The following is a 26,421-nucleotide window of genomic DNA, read 5'->3' as shown; positions in this document are numbered from 1 at the left end:
GGGTGCACACAACAGAATAATTCTAGCTGATATAAGCAAAATTTGTGTAGATCACAAAATTAACAGGAAGGCTGGAGAACCAGGCTCAGAAAAGCAAAGAAACAGGGAGGCCGGGTAGCAAGTCTGTCACTAAAGTCATGCTGCAGGAAGTCTGCAGGAGCCTGCAACTAGACACAAGCAATATGAATTCTAAGCCACCACTTCATCTTGTAGTTATTAAGTCAAGATTCAAAGTTCTGACCTAAGTTCAAAATGGCTAGACCTAGATCGTGTGATGTATAGTAGCTCACAGGAGTGGGATGGGTCAGTGTACTCACCTTGTGTAAGGTGATGTGGAATTTTGCCTCCTGCCAAGACTTAATCATTGGTGGGACTCTCAGAATAGGAATAGAGATTTGATTCTGGCAGAACAAATGAGTGTCCACTGTGTGGGAAAAGATGGGGATGGGAAAGTATGTTGCCCCTTTTTGTTTATGTTGCCTTAAATTCCTTATTTCGTGTTGATAACTGCTTGATCCGTTACTAGCTAGCAGTTTGAATAACGCATTCTTTTCCGAAGGGCAAAAACTTGTGAGTTTCACGCAGTGTTGAATCTAAACATGTGAAACAGCAGGTTTTTTTTTTTAAAGAATAATTGATGATGGTGTGAATAATATGGGATTTTTCATTAGAACAGAAGTATAATAGTCTAGTAATTGTGGGATTAAAATATTTTGGAAAAATAGGACATACTTGATAATGCAGTGGCTCTTTCTTTAAGGATTTTTTTTGTAAACCAGAATTATAATTTAAAGAATTCGAGCTGCACTCTTTTTTTTTTTTTTCCAGAAGATACTGGGCCATATATATGAATAAAAAAACTAGGAAGGGAGGAGATAGCTTATGCACCCAGTTTGCTTATCGTTGAAGAAATTGGTCTTCAGTAAATATTAGTAAGCATCATCTGTGCAAATGGATGTGCAATACTTGTGAGGAATATAAAGATAAACATAAAATGGTGCCTGCTTTTAGCAAGCTTCTATGTACACAAATAATTATGACAGTATGCTAAATGCTTAGACAGGTATAAATGAAACTTTTATGAATCATAGGTAAAGGAAAATTTACGTTTTCGAGGGAAAATGAAGAAAGACTTCCTGGTAGAGATAATACCTGAAATAGGCCTCTAAGGATGGGTAAAGTATCGATAGGCAGAAATAAGACTAGCGTACAATGTGAGAGAACAGTGGGAGGAAACAAAGTGAGGTGAGGAAAGTAAAGGTGGAATTTGAATTTGTTAGGTATGATGTGTTACCAGGAAGTATGATGTTTAATTGGGAGAGAGTAGTGAAATGTTTGATATGGTACAAGGGAGTAGAGAAAGTGTCTGATAGATGGTGGGTACTCTGTAAGTGCTTCTTGAGTTGAAGTAAATTAAAAAGATATGTTGTAGCTGGATTATGGAGGTTTGGAACTCCTTGAATTCTGCGCTAACTTTGGTATTTATGTTTTAGGTAGTATGAAGCCATAATCTATCATAAACCAGGCTTATGAGAGTAGAAAGTATGTTTGATGACTTCATTATGGTGATTTGTGATGCTAAAAGTAATAGCCAACAGTTCTATAGTAGATACTATGTGCCAAGCACTGTTCTAATTGCTTTATATCTATTAATTCCCTTGATACCTAACCTTATGAGATAGGTACTGTTACTCTTTTACAGATGAAATTGTGACACAGAAAGTGTAAATTACTTGCCAAAGATCACATAGCTAGCATGATAAACTATACTGTTAGTTCATTCTCTGGTTTTATTTTGGATATAACCACTCACCAGTTAAGTTACAACAGAACATTGACTTTGGAGGCTGGTAGATACGGGAGTTCTAGATTTACTATTTCTTTGAAGTGGTTTCTTCTCTGAGCTGTAGTTTCTGAATATTTAAACAGAGATAGAACATCCATTTTGTAGGGTTACAATAAAGGTTGGAGAGCATATAAAGTGCGTAGCAAAATAATTGACTATAATAAACACTTAGCCAGCCCTGATGGTCTAGTGGTTAAGATTTGGCACTCTCACCACCATGGTCCGGGTTTGTTTCCAGTCAGGGAACCATATCACCCATCTCTCCATTGTCATACTGTAGCGGCTGCCTATTGCTCTGATGCTGAAAGCTATGCCACTGGTATTTCAAATTCTAGCGGAGTCAACTATGGTAGACAGGTTTCAGTGAAGCTTCCAGACTATGATGGATTAGGAAGAAGGACCTGGCCACCCACTTCCTGAAAAAATTGCCATCAAAACCCTATGAATAGCAGCAGAGCATTGTCTGATATAGCACTGGGAGGTGAGAAGATGGTACAGAAAGACGGAGCAGGGTTCTGTTCTGGGTTGTACACAGAGTTGCTGGGAGTCGGAATTGACTTGACGGCGGTAACAGTAACAAAATAAACAATTAATGGCAGCTGTAGTTATTATATAAGAGTATTGAAAGTAATCAATCACTTATTTCACTGTTGCAATGTTCTCAATTCTATGCTGAACACTATGGTATGTACAGAAAGCTAGGACGTGGTTTTATACTTCAGGGTTACAGTTAAGTTCCAGAGATGAAACTAATATACGTGTGATAAAGGTGGCACGTTAGTGTTTAATTGTTTTGGGAGATTAATAAAGGCTGTAGTAGCTGGAGGATGGTTTATGAAGAAGCTGAACTTGATTAAATCCTTGCAAAAGCATAAATAGGATATAATAGATGGAAGGGAGGGAAGACTTTGTCAATGTAATATATGTCAGCTGAATTGAAAGCTCTTTGATGGCAGGATGTCTTTTTTGTTCATTCTCTCTCCAAGTTACACCCTCGTATTAAATACGCATAGTATTTAATAATCTGTGGTAAATATTTTATTGATGAAGGGAAGGTAGGAAGGAGTTTAGAAATATTTGAGGGAGGGATCAGTTAGGAGTTGCCCTACCTGGAATTGAGGTATTCTATTGGGAGCTGTGGGACAGCAAGTAGTTTCTTTTATTTATTTATATCCTGCCTTATTCCAGAAGGACTTTATTTTTTATTTATTTATTTTTTAAAGATTTTATTTTTTCTTTTTTCTCCCCAAAGCCCCCCCGTACATAGTTGTATATTCTTGGTTGTGGGTCCTTCTAGTTGTGGCATGTGGGACACTGCCTTAGTGTGGTTCGATGAGCAGTGCCGTGTCTGTGCCCAGGATTCGAACCAACGAAACACTGGGCCGCCTGCAGCGGAGCGCGCGAGGTTAATCACTCGGCCACGGGGCCAGCCCCTCAGAAGGACTTTAAATGGTGCGCAATGGTTAGGAGTTGATTTGATGGGCAGTAGATTGTGTAGCTCATTAAGCAGAAGATTGATAAAAGTTAAATTTACGCAGTGTTAGTTTGTAGTATTTTATTTTATTTTATTCTATTTTAGACAGCGCTTGAGATATCATTCACATATAATAAAATTTACCCTTTTAAACTGTACAATTGACAGATTTTTAGTATATTCTCAAGGTTGTACAACCATATCCATAATCAACTTATGACATATTCATCACCCCAAAAAGAAATAGCTAGATGAAGTCCTTCTATTGGCTGTTTCTGTACTATTTTCTTTGATTGGCATAGCTGACCTTTTGAAAGAACCAGCTAAAATTTTAGCTTGTTAATTTTCTCTGTTTGTTTTCTATTAACCTGATTTCTGCTCTTCTGTTTACCATTTACTTTCTTCTATTTAGTTTGGGCTTACTTTGGTTTCCTTTTTCTAGCTTCTTAAGTGGAATATTAGGGCATTCGTTTTAGACCTTTCTATTTTTTTGTGACATAAGCACTTAAAGTTGTAAATATCTCTAAGCACTGCTTTAGCTTCATCCCACAAATTTTGAAGCTTTTTATTTTCACTTTTAATCAACTTGAAGTATTTTCTAATTTCACATCTGATTTCTTCTTTGATTCATTGAATATGGTTAGCATTTGTTATTTATTTTTAAAAATGTGTTCTCTTTGTTCTTCTCTTTCTATCTTTTGCATTATTTGAATATTTTTTTAGAATTCCATTTTAATTTACCTTTTGGCCTTTTAAGTGTACCTCTGTATTTTTTTAGTGATTGCTTTAGGGATTACAGTATACGTCTTTAAGAAAAGTTACTACTCACCGTTTACTTTGAGTTAATAATTTAAAACTTTATGTGAAGAGTAGAAACCTTGCGTCTCTGTAGATCTATTAACTCTCTTTCCTGCTCTCCCCACCTCACTGTCCTTTTATGCTATAGTTGTCATAGCTATTACATCTGCATACATTATAACCTTACACGATAATATGACTTTTGCTTTATATAGTCATAAGTAGGTTAAAAATTAAGTAGAAAAAAGTCTTTTACATTTACCTAGCTGTTTACCATTTCTGATGTTCTTCATTAATACCTCAGTTTCTCTCTGATATCGTTTCCTCTCAGCCTGAAGAACTTTCTTTAGGCTTGATGCAGGTTTGATGGCAGTAAGTTTTTTTTAATCTGAAAAATGTCTTTATTTCACTTTTATTGTTGAAGGATATTTTTGTTCCTTCAGATTTTAAAAATGTTATTCCACTGTCTTCTGGCCTCTAGTTTCTCATGAGAAGGTGGTAGTAATTTGAATTTCTGTTTCCTGTTAATGAGCCATTTTTCTCTGGCTTCTTTCAAGATTTTTTTCTTTATCTTTGATTTTCAGTAGTTTGATTATAAGGTGCTTAGGTATGGTTTTCTTCGTATTTATTCTCATTGGGTTTTCTTGGCCTCTTTAATCCATAAATTTCTGTCTTTCACTAAATTGGGAAAGTTTTCGGTCATTATTCCTTCAGAAAAGATTTTTACTACCCTCTCTTCTTCTGGGACTTCAATATGTCACCTTTTTCATATTGTCTCCCAAGTCTCTGAAGCTCTATTCTTTTCTCTTTGTGTCTCTTTTTAAAGTTTTTTCCTCTCTCTTTTCAGATTGGATAGTTTCTACTGAGCTGCCTTCAAGTTCACTGATTATTTCCTCTGTCACCTCTATTCTGCTGTTTACCTCATCCAGTGATTTTTTTATATGTTATTGCATTTTTCAGTTCTAGAATTTCTATTTGTTCTCTTTATAGTTTTAGAGTTTTTGGTGATACTTGCTATGTTATTAGTCATTACCAGTGTATTTTTCTTCATTGAGATAGTGGCAGTTGCTTTCAAGTCTTTATCTGATAATTCCATCATTTGGGTCATTTTCTCTTCTGTTGAATGTCTTTTCCTTGGAGAATGGGTTACATTTTCCTGATTCTTCATATGTGGAATAATTTTGGTTTGTATGAATATACCACTCTTGTTTATTTAGTCTGTTGTTGATGAACATTTGTTTTACATCCACTTTGGGGCCATTATGAACAGTGCTGTTGTGTGAACACGTTTTTATTTTTCTTGGGTGTATACCTAGAAGTAGAATTGCTGGATCATATGGAAAGTGAATGTTTAGGTGGTTTCCAAAGTGGCTGTATCATTTTGTGTTCCAACTAGGAATGTGTGAAAGTTGCCTTAGTGTACTTTTAATTTTCGTTTTTTTAATCCCATGAAGTAGAGCATCTTTTTATTTATAGCCATTTCTTTCTCTTTTTCTTTGAATGGTTAATGTCTTTTGCCTTTCCTTCTTCCTTTCCTCACTTCTTTCCTTTTTATTTCCTTCCCTTGTTGTCATCACCTTCTAGGTAATTTTTGGTGTAAAAATTTTGCTCTGTTGGTCATTTTTCTTTTGGCTCCCAAGTTTAAATAGGTTGTTTTTTTATTGTGGTGAAATACACACAACATAAAATTGACTATTTTAACTTTTTTAAGTGTACAGTGTAGTGGCATTCGTTACGTTCACATTGTTAATGCAACTATCACCACCAAACTGAAACTCTGTACTCATCAAACAGTAACCTCCACCACACCCCCATCTCTGGTAACCACCATCCTACTTTCTAGCTCTAGAATTTAACTATTCTAGGTACCTTATGTAAGTGGAATCATAATAATGTGTGACCTTTTGTGATGAGCTTATTTCACTTAGCATTATGTCGTCAAGGTTCCACCATGTTGTAGCGTGTATTAGAATTTCCTTCCTTTTTAAGGATAGTATTCGATTGTATATATGTATCACATTTGTTTATCCATTCATCTGTCAATGGACACTTGAGTTTCTTCCACCTTTTGGCTGTTATGCATAATGTTGCTGTGAACATTGGTAGACAAATATCTGTTCAAGTCCCTGCTTTCAATTCTTTTTGGTATATACCCAAAATAGTATTGCTGCTGGATCATGTGGTAATTCCGTTTAATTTTTTGAGGAATTGCCATATTGTCTTCCACAGCAGCTGCACTATTTAACATTCCTACCAGTAATGTGCAAGGGTTCCAATTTCTCCACATCCTCACCTACATTTGTTATTTTCTGGGTTTTTTTTTTTTTTTTTTTGCCAATGGCCATCCTAATGGTTGTGAAGTGGTATCTCATTGGAGAAATGTTTACTCTGGTGCTTTGCCTGTTTTTTAATTGGGTTGTTTGTTTTGTTGTTGAGTTTTAGGAGTTCTTTATATATTCTGGATGTTAACCTCTTCTGATTTGCAAGTATTTTCTCCCATTCTGTGGGTTGCCTTTACACTCTACTGATAGTTTCCTTTGGTGCACAAAAGTTACTGATTTTCATGGTGTCCACTTTATTTTTTTTTGTTGTTAGCTGTGCTTTTAGTGTTACTTCCAGGAAATCATTGCTAAATCCAGTCATAAAGCTTTTTTCCTATATTTCCTTTTGAGTTTTGTAGTTTTAGCTCCTATTGTAGGTCTTTGATCCATTTTGAGTTAAATTTTGTATGTGGTATAAGCTAAAGGTCCAACTTAATTCATTTGCACGTGGATATCCAATTTTCCCATCACCATTTGTTGAAAAGCCTACCCTTTCCCCATTTTGAATGGTTATGGCACCCTTGTCAAAAATCATTTTTTGATTTTATTTGTATAGGAGAGTCTGTTTCCGGCCTCTCTTCTCTCCCACTAGTCTATATGTCTGTCTACATGTCAGTGCCACACTGTTTCAGTTACTGCAGCTTTGTCGTAAGTTTTGAAATTAGGAAGTGTGAGACTTCCAACTTTGTTGTTTTTCAAGATTGTTTTGGCTATTTATGGTCCCTTGAGATTCCGTATGAATTTTAGGGTAGATTTTTCTGTTTCTGCAAAACGCATTTATTGGAATTTTGATAGGAATTACATGAATCTCTAGATCGATTTGGGTAAATATCTTGCAAATGTGAAAATTTGTTCCAAGTCTGGATCCTACACTAAATGGTGTTATCAAAGTGGCAAATATAAGAAAAATCTAAGCCATTTAGTTTTGTGTTTAAAGCTTAATGGGAGGAAATGTTATCAAAGTATCTGCTGAGCTTTCTGAAGGAAGAGTTTGTGCTGAAGGCAACTTGGAAAGATTTTAGGGTGTGTGAATGCTTCTTGGCAGGTTTGTTGTATAATCTGATTAACTATTGTATTCTGAAGTTGCTTAATTATATAAATGACTTTGAACACCCAAAAGAGCTTAATAGAAATTGCAAGGGTTGTGGAAAAATAAATTAAAATGTACTGACAGAATTTATTAATTCAAAACAAAAATTCACTTTGGAAAAGTAGGATAAAAATGGTTCACTGTGCGCTTTGGTCAGTATATTAGTTTTAATTCTAAAGAACGTTGTTATAAGTAGGAGAGGAACATGTATGTGTGCTTAGAGAAATTCTTAATATGAAAAAGCTTGGTTGATTTGAAATCTATTTTCATTATTACAAAAAATTTGAACTTTGCATGTGTCAGTGAAAACCACGAGCTTTTAGTTTAAATGAAGTGATCACATCCTTAAGTTACAATTTAAAGAGTTCAAGTTATCAAATGCCAATTAACTGTGAGAAAGGAGTTTCTTTTAGTCAGAGAGAAAGTGAGAGAAACTCTTCTGCTGTCTACTTGTACAGTTTCTTCTCTATGATGACTATCAAGAATTTGGAGGCCAGCCCAGGTGGCCTAGTGGTTAAGTTCAGCACGCTTTGCTTCAGCAGCCCGGGTTTGGTTCCCAAGTGTGGACCTACACCACTGTCAATGGCCATGCCTTGGTGGCAGCTCAGATACAAAATAGAGGAAGATTGGGCACAGATGTTAGCTCAGGGCGAGTCTTCCTCAGCAAAAAAAGAAAAAAAGAAAGAAAAGAATTTGAGAAGTTCATTGTAAAAATGTCTTAATCAAATTAGCCATTTTATGTGTAAAACCTGATAGAATTAAGTTAGATTAATGGCAGCTAGTTTATGTTTGAGAAGTTTTTATTTGGAAGTTTTAAACAAATTTAGTATTTAATATCTTTCCTAATAATTTATAGTTTCTTTTTCTTATAGAAAGAAAATTTAAGTGAAGTTTTCAAGCAAACCTCTTATAGCTATACCCAAATCCCCTCCAGTTTATTTGAATATGTTCTTCAAATATTACCATATTTTGTGTGCATTGATATGTAAAGGGTTGGAAATGTATTACTGTTCCAGCTCATCCTTTTAGACTCAGCTCCACAGTTCCTTCAGATCTCCTTCCTAGACTCGATTTTCCTCTCATCTCTCCTTCTCTTCCTACTTAAATGCTTTTTTCTCTGCTCTTATATGAGCATTAAAATGTTTTTTATATGAGTGTTAAAATGTCTTTTTTAAGTCAGAGTTCTACAGTCCTATTCTGATTTTTTTTCTTGCAACATTTTTTTATATACTTTCTGAACTTTGACTCTTGTGAATTTTTTTGAGTATTTTCAAAAACAACTTTTTGTTTGCTAATGGCATAAAGAGTGATTTGAAAGAGTCAGATTCTTAATGTCATCTAGTACTTTGCTCTCTCTCTATAAGAGAAAATGTGACTTTTTGAGGATTTAGCCTAACTTAGAAAGTCTTTTCCAGATTTTAGGATATAACATTTTTAGATTGTGTTCTATACCGCGAACATTTTTCTTTAAGCTGAGAACCAAATTAAGGCTAAACAACTTTTAAAGTTAAGTAAACTATTTCCCCTCGTGTTTCTTAAAAATTGATGAAAATATTGTCCTCTGTGATTAATTGTCAAATACTATAATTTAGTGGTCTATATCCAGTATGTCTAGACTTTACATGGTTTTGTTCTTTTGGGATATTATTTAAGTTTTAAATCCAAGGCGGTAGAGCATAGTAATATATTTGGCTGTTGACCCCCAAAATTTAGCAAATTATTTTCCTATGGTATTTTAAATATAGTAGAAATGATTAAATGTTATGATTTATTCATACAGTTGATATTCTGTATGTAGTTATTTTTGTGTTTGGGGGAGGAGCATCATTGTTTTGATTATGTATTGACTATTTTGTGTTAAGTTCATTACAGCCTCCTTCTGGTGTTTGTTTTGAAGGTAATTTATTGCTGAATATGCTCAACTTAGGGAATTTGATTTTGACCAGGAATGCAGTATTGATTAATCTGGTGAACTTATTAAATGAAGGTTTCTTAAGAGAGTTTCCACTGTAATGTAGTTTCTACTTTAAATATCTTACTATTGTATTTGGGAGATAGTATTTACACACACAAAAGTAACAATGTAGGCTTGTATGCATGTTCAGGAGTGGTTGAGGTAAAGAGCTTATTGAAGGAAGGAGTGACTGATAGTTAAAATTTCAGGAAAGATTTCATGGAGGAGTCTTAAGTTATGGTGAGAGCTTTTTGAGAGGATGCAGTGTAAGCACAGATAATATGTGAAGGGGAAGTGTGCAAGTCATGTAGGCAAAAGTGAGTAGCAAGCACAGTGTGCTTAGAGCTGGGGTTATGGAAGCAAACAATGGGAGACACTTACAAAGTTAAATTGGGGCTTATTATAGAGAACCTTAATATTCAGCGGAAGGAATCAGAATCATAATTTTTTTTATCTGAAAGGGACTTTAGGAACTATTTACAACGAATCATTTTATAGAAATGGAAACAAGTTTGTACTTAATCATATAGGCAACAGAGCCTCACTTGAAGGCTTGTTTTTGAATTAGACAGTAATTTTTAGGGAGATTATTCTGTTCTCCCCTGTAGGAGTCATAGAATTAGAAGCCAGGCATTCTGTTAGGGTATTGTCGTGTATAATGCCTTGAACTGCTGTGGTGACAAATGAGAATAAAAGTGGAGGACTAGAGAAGGAATAACTAGGTATTAGTCCTTACACTAAGTGTTGGTCAGACGGTAGACTTTTAGGGTATTGCGACTCAGACAGATTTAGACTGCCTTGTTTTAAATAAGTGTTTTGGTAAGACATATTCAGTTCCATTTGTCCACTGTGGGATGCAGTGAAGTATACTGGGCCTTCTTCCTCTCAGTGCCACTATAGCCTCTCCTTTTTCAGGTGCTGTTTTAAATGATTCTGCACTCTTGTTTCAACTAGGTTACAGTTAGTTTCAATGAATTCAATAGGAATAGATTATTCATATCAGTTGATGGTGGTTTTTGTGCATTTGAGTAATTAGTTCTGATTTTTCTGTCCCCAGACCAGGGGAGTGTGAGCTATTCAATCATGCTGACCTCCATCTGTTCCAGGAGTTCTGTTCTACCAGACTTAAAAGTTTTGCATTAATAAGAGACTTGGATTTGGAAGAATAAAAAAAATTTGGCAGTGGAAAGGTGATAAAAGTATCTCAGATATAAGCCATAATCTGAAAATCTTCTACAGACTGACTTTGGTTCCTGGATAAAGGGATAATTTGTATCATTACTATAAGCGTTTCAAAGTTCAGGTATCTTCATGACCTTTAGCTGATTATTGGAGGAATGGAAAATTTGGAGAGAATGAATGAAAAGAGTAATTAGAATTGACATGTATTGAGTGTGTATTCTGTGCCAGGTGCTGTGCTTAATGCTTTATCGTGTTCTCTTATTTAATACTCTGAACAATCTTGAGTTACTTCTCCTTGTTTTACAGATGAGGGAATCAAGACTTAGGAATTATTATTAAATAATACTTGTACTCACAAGGGCAGAAATAATTAGCTTTCTGGGAGGTTATGAGAGTTTTCATATAGAGGCAGTCATACTTAACCTGAATTTTGCAGGATGAGTAAGAGTTTAGCAGTTGCATCCAGCGTTGAAAGGAGAGCATCTCTTGTAGTTGGCACAGTGTTAATAGTGGCTCCGTGGCACGAAATGAGTTGGTCTGTTCAGAGACTGTCAGCAGTTTTTGTGGCTGGGGCGTCTGGTGTGGTATTCGGGTCACTGGGAGAGGTTGTCAGGAGCCGAATACTAAAAGGGCTCTTTTGTATGCCTTGCAAAGAAGTTTTGTTTATTTATTTTTTAAACATGGACTTTGGAGAATCTTTGAAGGGGGATTTAGTCAGAAGAGCATTATCACATTTTGAACCATTTATGTTTTCCCCTTATTTTTAATGATTTAGTCTATTTGGCACTCTCAGTTCTTGAACTTGGTTTGGGGGCTAAAATATCCCGCAAAGAGAGATTTAAACCCTTTTATATTAAAAAAAAATTTCTGCTGATATTGTTAGAATCCAAGAAGGTGACAGCATTTTACCTGCCTGCTATTTAGTGGGTTTGAATATGGAATAATGTAAAATATTGTTACTTTCTCTTTAAAGCCTGCTCATAGTTAATAATAATGTAGGTTTTCCCACATAGCCAAAAGGTATCCAGCTATATAGCCCCCAATATGCTGCTTATCAAAGCTCAGCTTTTACAGTTTCTTATCATCATTGTTGTTACTTTGTTATTGTGACGGTATAGGCTGAATCCACTGTGGCAAAACATTTAAAAAATTATAGTTATTTTTGAATAGTAATGCATTAAAATGGTATGAAATGATATGCAATTAAAAAAAAACTCCTTCTTACCCCTGCCCATCACCCACCCAGTTCCCTTCCCTGGAGACAATCAAAATTACTGATTTCTTTATACTCTTCCAGAGATATTCTGTTAACCTATATAATCAAATATATTTTATATGTTTTTACCCCTTGCTTTGTTCAGTTAACAATACATTTTGAGGATTGTCTCGTATCAGTACATAAAGAGCTTCTTCAGTCTCTCTTAATAACTGCATAATATTCCATAGTATAAATTTACATATTTGACTAGTTTCTCATTAGATGGTTATTTAGGTTATTTCCAGCCTTTTGCTCTTATAAGCAAGACTGTAGCAAATGGCCTCATTATATGTTATTTCATACATGTATGGATATCCTTGTAGGATCACTTTCTACAGGTGGAATTTCTTGTTAAAAGCTGTGGGTATTTATAATTTTGATATAACTTTGAAAGTAGAGATGTTTAAATGAATTGAAGCTACAGAATTTTGTATATTATTTACCCACAATGGACTCTCACTTCATAACAAATGGAAAGCTAAGAATTAAATTTATAATTTTAAGATATTAGTAAAATCCTTATATAATTCTTTTTGTATTGCAGGTATACAAAACTAGGATATGCTGGAAATACAGAACCACAGTTTATCATCCCTTCCTGTAAGTATTTCTTTTAAGCCACAAATAAGCTGATTTAAGGATCTTTTGCTTAATAATTAAAGTAAAAGAGAGTCATTTCTCACACTCTGTAAGATTTAGTCCTTGAAAAACAGTTTGCCTAGTGTGGCGTCATTTTCACGCCTCTGAATGTTCATTTCAGCTTTCTGTTTAGTTCTTCATTTACCAAATCTACCAGATATCTCTTTTTAAGGACAAAAATGAATGAGCTGATAATTAAACAATTTTCTGCTTTGAGGATATTGCTGTTAACGATCTGTGGGTGTAACTATTAAGTAGTGCACCCCCATCACACACCTATGAATACTATCTTTTGGTTTGTGGATGTGATTATTGTTGACAGGGCCTGTCCTTGTTGACATCCCTGATGAGAGCCCATGTTTCAAAATAAGGACAGCATCTCATCTTAGGAGATGTTGACTTCAGCTGTTTTCTAAGATCTTATAACCATGCTTACAGTGTTTTTGTTCTATTTTTGTTAACTTCGCTTTTGCTGACCATCAACTTTCAGTAGTTTGTTTTTCATGAGTTTTTAAAAAATACTCTCACTCTTGGTTTGTTAGTTTTCTTGTTTGTTAGCATGGGTTATGTATCTGGTCCTTAATGGACATACTTTTGTACTTTTGACTTTCAAACAGTTCACCATTTGTACGTTATACAGTAACACCTCTGACCTACTTGTATTAATTCCAAGATAAGACTTTAGCATATCAGATGACAAGCCTTTTGAGCTGTTGCTTGGTGGTCTAACTCCTAGACGGTTTAATTTTTGGGAGTGTCATTAGTTTTGCACAGCAGTAGTTACGCTATTGTTTGAATATTTTTGTGTATTATCTTCTTATTGATTTATGAATATAAGGAAATGGAAAAATAAACACGCAGAGAGTAGTGAAAGCAGCTTAGGACTCAAAATTAGTGAAGTTGAGAACAAGGTAGAAATTATTAGGCTCGCCAAAAACTGTAGATCTTTAGTCTCAGTTGGGCACTCATTGGACATGAACAGGTCACTTGTTTTGTCATTTGTAAGCAAGAACAAAATTAAATGTGTGAGATATGAGAAATAACATTGTCAAAATTGTACTTAAAAGGGAAGCTTTTATATATTTTTTCCATTTTTTGATTTTTGCACTTCTGATATATTTTTGGTATACTTTTTAAGGAATTGATTATATAAGAACATAGGCTACCACATAAATCTGATTCTTTAATACCTAAAATGGGTTTTAGGTGACACTGATGAAATAGCTCATTCATGTGAGTATAGTAGTCTTAGTTTGGTGGTAGTATTGTCTTTTTCTTTAAGTTTTATTCATGCATGTTTGTTGTCTATGCTAAAGGACAGGTTTGCTTTTCTTTACTTTTTCCCCACCCTTATGTATTAGTATATTGATAGTTTGTTAAGTTTAAGTATTTGATGACAAGTATTGGCTCTGTTGCTAACATAGAAGTACTTTTGTGGACTGGTACTTGACTTCAGTTGTATTTGAGTTTAGTGTTAGATGATTGTGTATGCTTGTATTAGTTTCCTAAGGTTGCTGAAACAAAGTACCAAAAACTGGATGCCTTAAAAGAACAGAAACTTACAGTTCTGATGGAGGCTAGGTCCAAAATCAAGGTGTCGGCAGGGCCATGATTTTGCTGACAGCTCTAGGGGAGAAACCTTCCTTGTGTCTTCCAGCTTCCGGTGTTTGCTGACAATCCTTGGCTCTCCTTGGCTTTTATATGCATCACTCCAGTCACGTGGCTGTCTTCTGCCTATGTGTTTTCACATTGTCTTCCTTCTGTGCATGGCTGTCTATGTCCATATTTCTGCTTTTTATAGTACACGAGTTTTACTGGGTTAGGACCCACACCAATAACCTCATTTTAACTTGGAAGACCCTATTTCCAAATAGGGTCGTATTCTGAGGTACTAAGGGTTAAGACTTCAGTGTATCTTTTGGAGGGGCACAATCCAAGCCATAAAAGGCTGATTTTGTAATCTCTTAATTTGTAATCATTTATAAGGCATAATGCTGTGATAAAATGTTTATTTTAGGAGGTTACTGATGCGTTAACTCTCAGTTTTGCAAAATTTGATTTTGCTTATCTTCTTAAGTAGCTGTGTTTTTGTTGGAGACCCATGTAATCTTGATCTTTTGAACCTTAAGATCTCATCACCATTGTACCCCTTCTCTATTTCATCTCTTTGCCAAAATATGCAGTTTTAGTTTCTGTTGTCAGTCTTATGAGAAGTTGGATCATGTTAAAAATTCATTTGCCTACTAAAGAAGAGTTTTGATTTTGGAGTTTTTTTCACTCAGCCTGTTTTAGTGCTGCAAGTGCAGTGTTTATAATCAGCAGATACAGTCATTGCCACTAATTAGCATGGATATTTGACCTGGAAAGCCTGTAGATATGGTTCAAAGTTATTTTCATATATCTTTGTTTTCTAGGAAATTTATGAGCCATCTGGATGTCTATGTACATTATAAATAAATTGCTAGAGCAGCTGTCTAACATATAGAAGGAGTAGACTGGATTGGAATCTCTTTTAGTATTTTCTACCTGCCTTATTAAAGATATAATTGTCATTAAATGAAAGTGTAACAGTTGAAATGCCAGATCAACTTAAGAGCATTTAGATCATTATTTTGAATGAAGGACTGAATAATTGGAAGGATTCAGAAACTTACAATTTAATTAAGAAATATATAATAAGTTTTAGATCTAGAACTATATGCTGCATTTTTGGAATTATGTAAGGGTATTGTTGTGGATTTTACCTAAATAGTTTGAAATTGCCTTTTGTGAATGTGATCAAGGTTTAACAGATCCCTATGCCATTGTTATACTTAAATTACTAGCCCATAATAGTTAGTGCAAATAGGGTAAAAATATGGAGAAAGCTTTTTTAAAAAAATTCCCCTTGAAATTTTCCTATTTTTGTTTGTTAGTGTTTTTAAATTTTTTCTTTCTGATTGTCCATCAAACATATGTTGACTTGGTGGGATTAAAATTTTACTTATATTAGGGTGCCAGCCCAGTGGTGTAGTGGTTAAATTTGTACACGCCACTTTGGCAGCCTGGGGTTTGCTGGTTCGGATCCTGGGGGTGAACCTAGCACCGCTCATCAAGCCATTCTGTGGCAGCATCCTACATAGAAAAACTAGAATGACCTACAACTAGGATATACAACTATGTATTATTAGGGCTTTGGGGAGGAAAAAAAAATGAAGATTGGCAACAGATGTTAGCTCAGGGCCAATCTTCCTCAACAAGAAGCATGCAAGGAAAAAAAAATTTTACTCAAATCAAAATAGATCTTACATAGTTTTTAAAAATATAACTGAAACATTCCCATAGTAGTACTTCTTTTTTTGGCTTTTTGCATTTGAAGACTTGTCTCTGGGTGGAAGTTGAGCTTTCATTGTGTTAAATGAATTTTGTCATTGGTTTTAATGACTTTTGTGCTTTAGTTTGATAATTTAAATATACTAGATCATGGTTTGTTAATAACACTTTATAATGGAAGAAGTATAAGTTTAAAATTTGTCTCACTTGAAAAAAATTTTTTGACATGTATAAATAACTTTTATTTTAAAGGTATTGCTATTAAGGAGTCAGCAAAAGTGGGTGATCAAGCTCAAAGGAGGGTGATGAAAGGTGTTGATGACCTAGACTTCTTCATTGGTGATGAAGCAATAGAAAAACCTACATATGCAACAAAGGTATATTTTTATGATTTGTTATAGATAACATTTTCTTTCAAAAAGTTAGTTTGTTCAATGACTGTGCCATCTAGTATTTCACTCAATTACAGGCCTAATACCTTCAATCTCCTCACAGTAGAAATTCTTTCTTCCCTGTGGTCCCTCCTAATCTTGCTGTAACGCTGTTTTTTTTTTTGCCCAAGAGTAAAATTTTAGCCCAATAAAATGAACAGTATTTGCTTTTCCGTACCTGCTAGACCTGAGAACGGTCAAAGTGGTTGGCTTTCTCTTACCTCCACATTGACCCCCTTTGAGACATCTCCCTCTCATCTTTATTCAGACCAATACCATTTCTCTCTTTTTTGAAGCTTATGTCATCTGGAATTGCTGCTCTCTTTTCCCATTTTTCTCTTTTTCCTTTCTCATTCTGTACCCTTCTTCCTCCCTCTCCCTTTTAGCTGAGGTATATTTATATATGGCAAAATAGGTAAGTCTTAATTATACAGTTTAAAAATTTTTGTGACTATAATCATAAAAGTTCAGGATATAGAGCAAATCTAGTAACCCAGATGATTTCCTGTGCCTACTCCCACAGTTACTACTTCTACCCAAACCAAAAGGTAAACAGTGTTGTGACCTTTTTAATCTTAATTTTAGACATTGACTTTGCCTAAATTGCAGATTTCCTCTTTTGTACCTCTTTTCTTTCCTTTTCATAATTTATTCATTAATGAACAACTACCGTGTGTAAAAAGCTTGAGTGCTGAGAATACAATGGTAAATAAGAAAAATGACTTTCTTGACTTCAAGGTTATTATAATGTGGTGGAAAGGGAGACATTGAAGAAATAATTACAAGTGTTATGGGAGTTAGAAAAAGGAAAGTACAGGATGCTCTGGGAATATATATTAGGAGTAGCTAACCTAGTTTGTGAATTCAGGAAAGTCTTTGAGGAGTAAATCTTTCAAGCTGAAACTTGAAGAATAAAATATGAGTTAGCTGGGTGAATTGTGTAGGCAAGTTTGTTTTAGCAAAGGCTCCAATATTCAGGAAGACTTTAAGGTATGAGGCAGCCTGGAACTGAATGACCTATTTGCCTGAAGCATAGAGAATGAGGTGGAAAGAAGTGAGGAGGGTGGACAGATAGACCAGGACAAGATGGTTGAAAGTGTTGTTAGGCCATGTTAAAGAATTTGAACTCTGTCCTATAGGTAACATTAATGGGTTTAACTAAAGGAATAATATTAGTGATTAAAAGCACAAATATTGAAGTCTGTCTGCTTGGGCTAGAATTCTGGCTATGCCACTTTCTAGCTTTGTGATATCATTCAGTGACTTAACCTTTCTGAGTTTCAGTTTCTTCATCTGTAAAAATGGAGGTATTATTAATACTTCAGGATTATGGGGGAGTTTAATGAGATAATGCATATAAAGCAATTATTATGGTGCTTTGAACATAATGAATTCTCAGTATATATTGATTGTTTTTATTATTTGTGGGCATAGAATGATTCTTGGAAGTCTAGACTGTTGTAAAAGCTAAGGCAAGGAATATTAGTGACTTGGACAACTGTGATGGCAGTGCCGATAGAAATGGGAATCATTTGTGTATCTCTCTCACACACACAAACACACGCAAACATTTAACTTTTATCATGGAAAACTTCATATACAAAAGGAGAGAAAGGAATGTAATGAGCCCCCACGTGCCCATCATAGAGGTTCGGCAGTTGTCAGCGTATGACCAACCTTGTTTTATCTGTACTCCCTCCCTGTTCACTGGATTATTTTAAAGTAAATCCCAGGTATTATTTTACCTACCAGTACTTATCTCTTAAAAAATAAAGACTTTTCAAAATATAAATATCACACCTAAATACAGTACTCAACTTCTTGAAATATTATCTAAAATCTAGTGATTGCTCACATTTCCCTGATTATTTCCTCTATTGGTTAATCTGTTTGAATCAACGTTCAAATAAAGTCTGCTCAATGAATTTGGTTGATAAGTCTCTTAAGACTCTGTATAGATTCTTTTCTGTGTATGTGTGTGTGTGTGGTTTTTTCCCCTTACCTTTATTTATAAAAAAAGTTTGGTTGTTTGTCTTGTTAAATATGCCATATTCTGGATTCTGATAATTGCATCCTTCTTGTGCCATCTAACGTGATTGTCTACTTTCTATATTTACTTTTTTGTAAATGGTAGTTAAATCTAGAAGTCAGATTGAGGTATGGAAGATTTTTTTTTTTGCCAAGAATCAAAAGTAGATATTTAAGGAGTAACAGAAGGATTAACAAGATATTGGTGACGAACTGGACATAGTTATTGAGGATAATTCCCAGCTCCTGGATAGTCTCCTTGCCCCTTATCTCTTGAGATTGAGAACATTTAAGGAGAAACATTTGACTGGGGTGGTTGGTGTAAGGAGGAGAGAGTAATTTTAGTTTTGAACACGTGTTTGAGGTACCTGTGAGGCATTTGATATATTGTTAGACAAATATTTGGCTCTTGGAGCTCAGAAACAAGACAGAACTGGAGACAAGTATTTGGAAGGTATCAGTTACTTCTAGAACGGATGAGATTACCTAGGGGAGTGAATAGTGGGGAAGAGGCCTAGGACAGAGCCTGATCAATGCACCATTTAGGTTTGGATAGAAGAGGAAAAGCCTGTAAAGGAGACTGAGTGGGCATAGTTAGAGAAAGAGGGGTAAATAGGAAGGAGTGATAAATAACAGGTAAGCTAGAGCCTATACATTATTTGCTCTCTTTAGCTACAAGGATATCATTTGTAACATTAATAGAAATAGTTTTAGAAGAGTAGTTAGGCTGGATTAAAGTAGGATGAATGGTGAATGGTAGGCCAGGAAAAAATGACAATAATATTCAGCCAGGTTTGGCTGTCATTGGGAGGAAGAGGTAGATGAAAAGACAAGTAATGGAGTTAAGATGAAAGAGATATTTAAATGCTATGAAAGAGCCATTAGAAAGAGAGATTAAAATAACAGGAAAGAAGGAGTATAATCCAGGTCTTTGAGAAAGCTAGAGGAATGGGATCCAGAGCACAGGTGATCTAATCGATACATGGAGGATCTCTTACATTATAAAAAAGTGAAAGAGAAAAAAGGATGAGTATAGAATCAGTTTTATGGATTTGGTGAAGGGGAGTTGGATTCCTGACTGTTGGCTTTTACTTTCTCTGTGAAATATGTGGTGACATCATCTCTGCTGCCCAGGGAATAGGGGAGAAGGTGAAATCTGTGTGATAGGGAGAACATTTAAAATCATCGTTTTGGAGAGTAAAGATGAAAACATTAGGGAAATAAAGGCATACTAGACAAAGTTAGGTCCATTTGAGAACAGCAATTATGAATTCTTAGTTTTATCAACCCAGTTATATATGTTTCTTCAGTATAATCAGCATTCTGGGTATAGGTAAGTTTAGGGTAGGATCATGCTGTGTTGGATTTTGTTAGGTGGAATGCCACAGGGAACTAGGAATAGTCAAAGTGATGGGGCATAAAATCTAAACCGTGTGTGTGTGTGTGTGTGTGTGTGTGTGTGTGTGTGTGTGTATGTCTATGTCTGTACTGCCGGGGAGGGGGGCGGGAGGGAGAGATTTGATGGCTAGGAAATAATTATAACAGCTAGTGGACTGCAAGTCTAATTGTGATCAAAAGAGATATAGTGAGATGCTAGAGTATGCAAGAAGGATAGGAGGTTGTGATCAGAGAGGGATGTACTTGCATTTCAGGGATTTAGAGATGATAGTGATGTAAACTGGTCAGAATGGAAAAGAAATCTTTGAAGGTGGTGCAGTCACTGAGCTGAGAGCCCAGTGTTCCGCTGTGCTGATTCTGTTCTGTTAAACACATTTTCAAGTCTTCCAAATGTTACAGACAAACCTAAGCAACAAAATTTGTTTCAGTCCTTATTCCTACCCTCTTTCCTCAGCCTTTTAGCTCTTGTTTTATTTTCCTCTCCTTTTCAAACCAAACTTCTTATTTAGTCTCAAATTGAGATTCATTTCAGCTTTCCCAAAACTGCTATAATAATCTTCCTAAAAATCAAAGCTGTTCTCGTCATTCCCCATTCAAAATTTTACAATTGCCCTTTTTCTTATAGAATAAAACCCAGATACAAGGCAAACATAGTTTTTGAGCAGCTGGTCCCCTTCACCTAGAACTGATCCATCTCTCTACACCCTTTCCCCTAACCGTTTTGACACACATATTTCTTATTGGTAAATGCAGTGTTTGTGTATTGTGCAATTTTTGTCTTTGTATATATCTTTTTCTATTCTCTACATATTCTTCCTTCCTCCTGCCAAGAAAACAAAATTGACAAGGTTGCTCCTTTAAGACTCAGGTTAGATATGACCTCCTCAGTCAGATAGGAATAGGAGTCTTCCTGTTTTCCCTCAGAAGCCAAGCTGGTCATCTTGTCCTACATGCTTTATTTCTTAAAAAAGTTATAATGTAATATTTCTATAATGTAATAGTCTTTCACTAGACTGAGCTTCTTGTGGGCAGGATGTTCATGTCCTTAGCATTTGTGCCAGTAGTTCACAGTAGTGCACAATAATAATTTATGAATAAAGGAATAAATGACACTTAGCATGTTGAAATATGCAAACTCGTAGTAATGTTATAAAATGAATGATGTAGTAAAGTACATTTTTTCCTTGCCTAAAGTGAACTGAGGAGTAGAAATCAATTTATAAGCATAATGCCTTAAAAGATTTCTAGAAGGCTGGGATGAAATGTAGATTTGGGGGATTAATAGATAGGATGTTTAATGATTGAGTAAATGACTGTAGGATGTTTACTCATTCATTAATCCGTTCAGCCTCAGGGATTGACTGTGTACTCTGTGCGTGGAACTATGTTTGTTTTCTGTTATACGTTTTAGGTTTTTTGCCTAAATTTTTAAGTTGCTTGTTTAAGGAATTCTTCCTATATTCAGAATACTAATCTTTTGTTAGTCGTATGTGTTGTGGAACTATATTTGATTGCAGAGATTCACTGACTTTTTCACTGCCTTTAGTGTCTCAGTAAGATTTTTTTTTGGTAAGGAAGGTTGGCCCTTAGCTAGCACCTGTTGCCAATCTTCCTCTTTTTGCCTGAGGAAGATTGTCCTTGAGCTGACATGCATGCCAGTCTTCCTCTATTTTATGTGTGGGACACTGCCTCAGCATGGCCTGATGAGTGGTGTGTAGGTCCATGCCTGTGATCCGAACCTGTGAACCCTGGGCCACTGAAACGAAACGCATGAACTTAACCACTACATCACTGGGCCAGCCCCACAGTAAGATTTTTTACAGTGCCACCTAGAAGAAAAGAGATATCTGACAGTTCTGTTTATTAAGTAACTGGGTGTAAGCAACTTAGTAGCCATCTGAAAAAAATAAGACACTTGCTTGAAAGGAGAATATTGTTGTTTAATTGTTAAATAATCACAGTTACTATTAGGATGCACGTGCCTCTTAGGCACTTCACAGTTTCTCACACTTGGAATCAGGTTACACACCACCACTCTCATTTCTTATTTCACATGGGTTTTTGGGGGGAGGTACTTAGCTTTTATCTTAGCAACTGCTGGCAACCCAGCTTCTCAAACAGTGATGTTATTGAAAGAATAAGATAGTATGATCTAACATTGAAACTGAACTATCTTAAACTAGGAGGTGTGCAGTTTCGAACTGATTTCGAGTATCACTGTATTTCCCTGGAAAATTTAAAATACTTTGCGGTATCTTTGCGAATTTGCTGCATTACCCTGGGGCTCAGTTTTGGAAGCATGTTTCCAAATATATACAACTTTTCTTACAAAATTTTACATACTTCATTTATGATTATTCTCGTTATATACCTACCAATTGTGTTTTATGCATTAGGAACACAAATATTTGTGAAAGAGCTAATAAATTAAAAATCAAGGAAATTGTAATACACTATAATTTTCATAGGCTTACTTTTAATGGGTTAAGTTTTCTCATTATTAGAAAATTTTCAGAAATCCAGATAGACTGGTACAGTGACCTGCCATCTAGATTTAACAGTTTTTAACATTTTGGCATATTTGCATTATGTTTTTTAATTGAACCATCTGAAAATATATTGTAGAAATAATTTTATTTATCTCTACATAGATGAGTATTTAGCTGCTAAGAATGATCTACAGTATTACTATCATACCTAAGAAATGCTTTCCTCATCTACTATCCACTGATGATCTCCTTGGGTTTTTCTTTTTAGTAGTTTTATTTATTTTTGATATTAATAAGATTTAATTTGCGTTTTGTTTTTTCTTTTAATAGTGGCCAATTCGCCATGGTATAGTTGAAGATTGGGACTTGATGGAAAGATTTATGGAGCAAGTGATTTTTAAATATTTAAGGGCAGAACCTGAAGACCATTATTTTCTTTTGGTAAGTATAAATTATAATTTCACTGAGGAAATGTTTGAAGAAACTTAATGAGAAAGTTTTCATCACATCTTTACTCACTAAGGCATACTTTATTGTTTTTTAAATTGTCGTGTGTCTAAAAGACTTTGTTAGAAAGCTGCATCATCTTTAAGACCATATAGTACTGGGTTCCAATAGAGTAGTCATATGTTCAAGCACCAAAGTTTAGGCACTTAAGAAGTTCTTTTCATAATTGATATGTAATCTTTATGACAGGAACAGTAAGTAAGGTTAAGAAGAGAGTTGGAAATGTGGCACTTTACTTTTTTTTAATAGCTAGTCTTATTCATATTTCATTATAATGCTTGGTAACAAAAATACAATGTAATATAATTTTTAAACTTTTTTCTTTTAGCAAAGCAATGCATATTCATAACTTAAATAAATTAAATGCTTTGAGATGTAAAACAAACATATAGCACTCTCCTTCTTCTCCTCTCCCAACCCTTGATTTGTATTCTCTAGAGGCAAATACTTTAAATTTTTAAAGAGTTTTTCCTGATAATAATCTCATAAATGTAAGCATGTTTATCCTATTTGTTGTTTGTTGTTTTAAATATTAGACACTATCTACTAACTTCCTGGTAGGAAAGATGAGAATTCTGTTCTTTTCCTTTTATCCCCCCTCCCTTAACACAAAATTCCTACCTTTTCCTCTTCCCTGCAATAGAGTTATATCATAATTTTTGGTTAAATCAATATTCTATATTATGGTGATTTGTGAATATTATTTATGGCTGGACCATAAACATAAAGTTGAAAGAACTTTACAATGAACAACCTAGACTCAACAATTAATTTTACTGTAATTGCTTTATGACATCTGTCCATCTGGTGATCCATCCATCACTCCATTTTATCTTTTTAATCACTTCAAAATGAGTTGCCAATGGAGTCTTCTCACCTCTTGATACTTTAGCATGCATACCATCAGCTAGAGTTCATTATTTGTTTATAGTTTTTTTCTTTTATATGAAATTTGCATTCTGTAAAATACACAAATATTCACCCTACCATTCCATGGGTTTTGACCAGGTGTTGGCATAACTTCTCTAAATATTTTTGGCTTTGTGGGCCATATGGTCTCGGTTGTAGCTACTCAGCTCTGCTGATGTGGCAGGAAAGCAGCCATAGACAATACTTAAATGAATGGGTTTGGCTGTTTTCCAGTAACTGTATTTACAAAAACAAGGGGTGGGCCGGATTTGCTCTACAGGATGCATGATGTAGTTTGCCCATCCCCTGGTTTAGACAGATGCATACATCTGTGTAACCTAAACCTTTATCAAGATATAGAGTATTACAGGCAGCCTGGAAAGTTTTCTCACACCCTTTCCTAGTTAGTCCCTACCCCCATGTCATAGAGGCAACCACTGTTCTGATTTTTTCCAGCACAGGTATTTCACTGTATAGATTTGCCTAACTATTCATTTTCCTCTTGATGATCACCTGGGCTGTTTCCAGTTTTTGACTATTATATGAGTATTTTGGATATTGAGAACCTTTTATACAGGCCTTGGTGTGGACAGGTTTTCATTTCTCTTGTGTAAATACTTAGATATGGAATTGCTGTGTCATAGGGTAGGTGCATGATTGATTTTATAGGAAACTTTCAGAACTTTTTCCAAGGGGTTGTACCTTTTTACACACCCACCAAGAATGTGTCAGTGATCTAATTGCTCTACATTCTATCCAGCATTTGGTGTGCCAGTCTTTTTAATTTTAGCCATTCTGGTGGGTGTATAAGATTTCTCATTTTGGTTTTAATTTGCATTTTCCTGATGACTAATGATGTTGAGCACTTTTTCATGTGGTTATTAGCTGCTTATATATTTTCCTTTGTGAAGTCCTCTGATTATTGTATATAAAACTTCTGTTTTTCTTGGAGTTTATAATTTAATTGCCTTGGTTTTTTAGTTTGCTTAATTTTGTATATACCTATCACTAGTTCTTGAACATAGTTCCAAACTCTGCTAAATAAGTTTAAACACATTTAAATAGTAGTTAAAGTATTAAAGGTTTTACATATGGAAAAAGTCTGCTCCTAGTGGTTTTTTTTTTACTTTATAGTGTCTTTTGAATTTAAAAAATCATGTAATTTGTAATGAATTCAAGTTTTATCAGTCTTTCCCTTAGTAATTTGTGCTCTTTAAATTTAAGGAATCATTCTTTACCTCAAGGTCAAAACAATAATTCTTCTGTATTTTTTAAGTTTAAAAATTTTGCCGTTCGTGTTTAAATATTTGAAATAACACAAAGGATCATAAGAACCAGAAGTCTTACCCAGTTTCAAACTGTAATAATTTAAACAATTCAGGTGATCATGAGACACAGTCAAAACATGAAGTCCATGATTGTGAGTGCTGTTCCCTAGATCCTGTCTAGGATTTGTTCTGGCCCAGACATAACCCATAGGTTTCGTGATGTATGCAGTCACATAACTTAAACTGAAGAGAACTATGTAAACATCTCCATTTTATACTCTTACCAGTTATATAACTTCTATAACATTTTCCAGGAAGCTGTGCCATAAATTTGTAGAATCTTGGCATATTTTCTGTAATTGTAGACAAATCAGGTACATCCTGCTAAAAGCATTACGTAGATGAGGATTTTTCCACTAGAAAATATCATTGGTATGTTTGCCTGGAGGCCTGTCATTATCATGGTTTCTTTACAAGGTCATGTAACTGGGTCTTCTCCCTTTCTCCCTCCTTCCTTCCCTTTCTCAATGCTGAATCCTTCTAAGTGGTGTGACAGGAGTTGTTTCTTTTTTTTTTTCATGTGAGTAACCATATTGTTTTCATGTGTGTATAGATCTCTTTGAGTTCTGTAGTTTTTCTTTGTGGTCTGTGTGTCTATCTTTGTACCTCTAACTTTAATGACTTTTAAGTACATTGTTTGAAATGAATTATTTCTCACTTAAAAATAATCTGATATTGTACATTTAAAATGTTGTTCGATTTAATAGACTGAACCTCCACTGAATACTCCAGAAAACAGGGAATATACTGCTGAAATAATGTTTGAGTCCTTCAATGTTCCAGGCTTGTACATTGCTGTGCAGGTAAGCAAGTTAATAAGTCAAGGTAAGCTTGACTCTTAAATTTTCATCTAGTTTAATTCACTCCTAAAATATATTTTTTATTCATAACCTCAAAGCATATCATAGTTCTTTCCTGAATCGATAATTTAGAAATCATATTGTAGTAAATGAAACTGTTTACACAGTGAAAGAGAAATGTTAAAGAAAGTAAGTTAATGGTCTTTGGATATTTCAAGGCCTTTCATAGACAGAAATAAGGGAACTAATATTGAGTGTTTACTTCATGTCAGGAACTTTGTATACATATTCTTTTATCCTGGTAATATTCATTGTGTCCATTTTTCATAGTCTGTTTTGATTGACTTACCTTTAGGTATTTTTGACCACCCTTTCCTTTGTGCCCCTCTGTATCCCATGTATCATAAATCCTTGTAATATTTTATTGTACTTAATTTGTATATATATATCTGTATGGAACAGCTTCTCTCCCACCCCTTGGATCAGAGCTCACCTCTTTCTTATTTTTTAACCCCATAGCAAATGTGATATCTGGCATATCACAAATGCTTAGTAAGTATATAAACTATTGTAAGTTCTGTTAGCCTGCAATGAGTATAGTGTGATACTGCGTTAAAAAGGAAGATGGCCTAGATATCTTTCTAGGTCCCTTTCTGC

The 26,421-nt window shown here is 34.8% G+C and overlaps 1 protein-coding gene across 1 annotated transcript in view; it reads left to right on the top strand.

Moving 5' to 3' along the window:
• ACTR3 (actin related protein 3) overlaps positions 1-26,421 on the top strand; it is a 55,931-nt gene that overhangs the window by 10,348 nt on the left and 19,162 nt on the right. Inside the window, exons 2-5 of the mRNA XM_023622805.2 lie at positions 12,468-12,523; positions 16,127-16,251; positions 22,551-22,661; positions 25,672-25,767. Coding sequence (XP_023478573.1) covers positions 12,468-12,523; positions 16,127-16,251; positions 22,551-22,661; positions 25,672-25,767 — 388 coding nt within the window. The remainder of the gene's footprint in view (positions 1-12,467; positions 12,524-16,126; positions 16,252-22,550; positions 22,662-25,671; positions 25,768-26,421) is intronic.

This window comes from Equus caballus, chromosome 18 (genome assembly GCF_041296265.1).
Source record: "Equus caballus isolate H_3958 breed thoroughbred chromosome 18, TB-T2T, whole genome shotgun sequence".
In the NCBI taxonomy this organism is placed as follows: Eukaryota; Metazoa; Chordata; class Mammalia; order Perissodactyla; family Equidae; genus Equus; species Equus caballus.
Note: the sequence above shows the minus strand (reverse complement) of the source record. Positions and strands in the feature narration are given on the sequence as shown.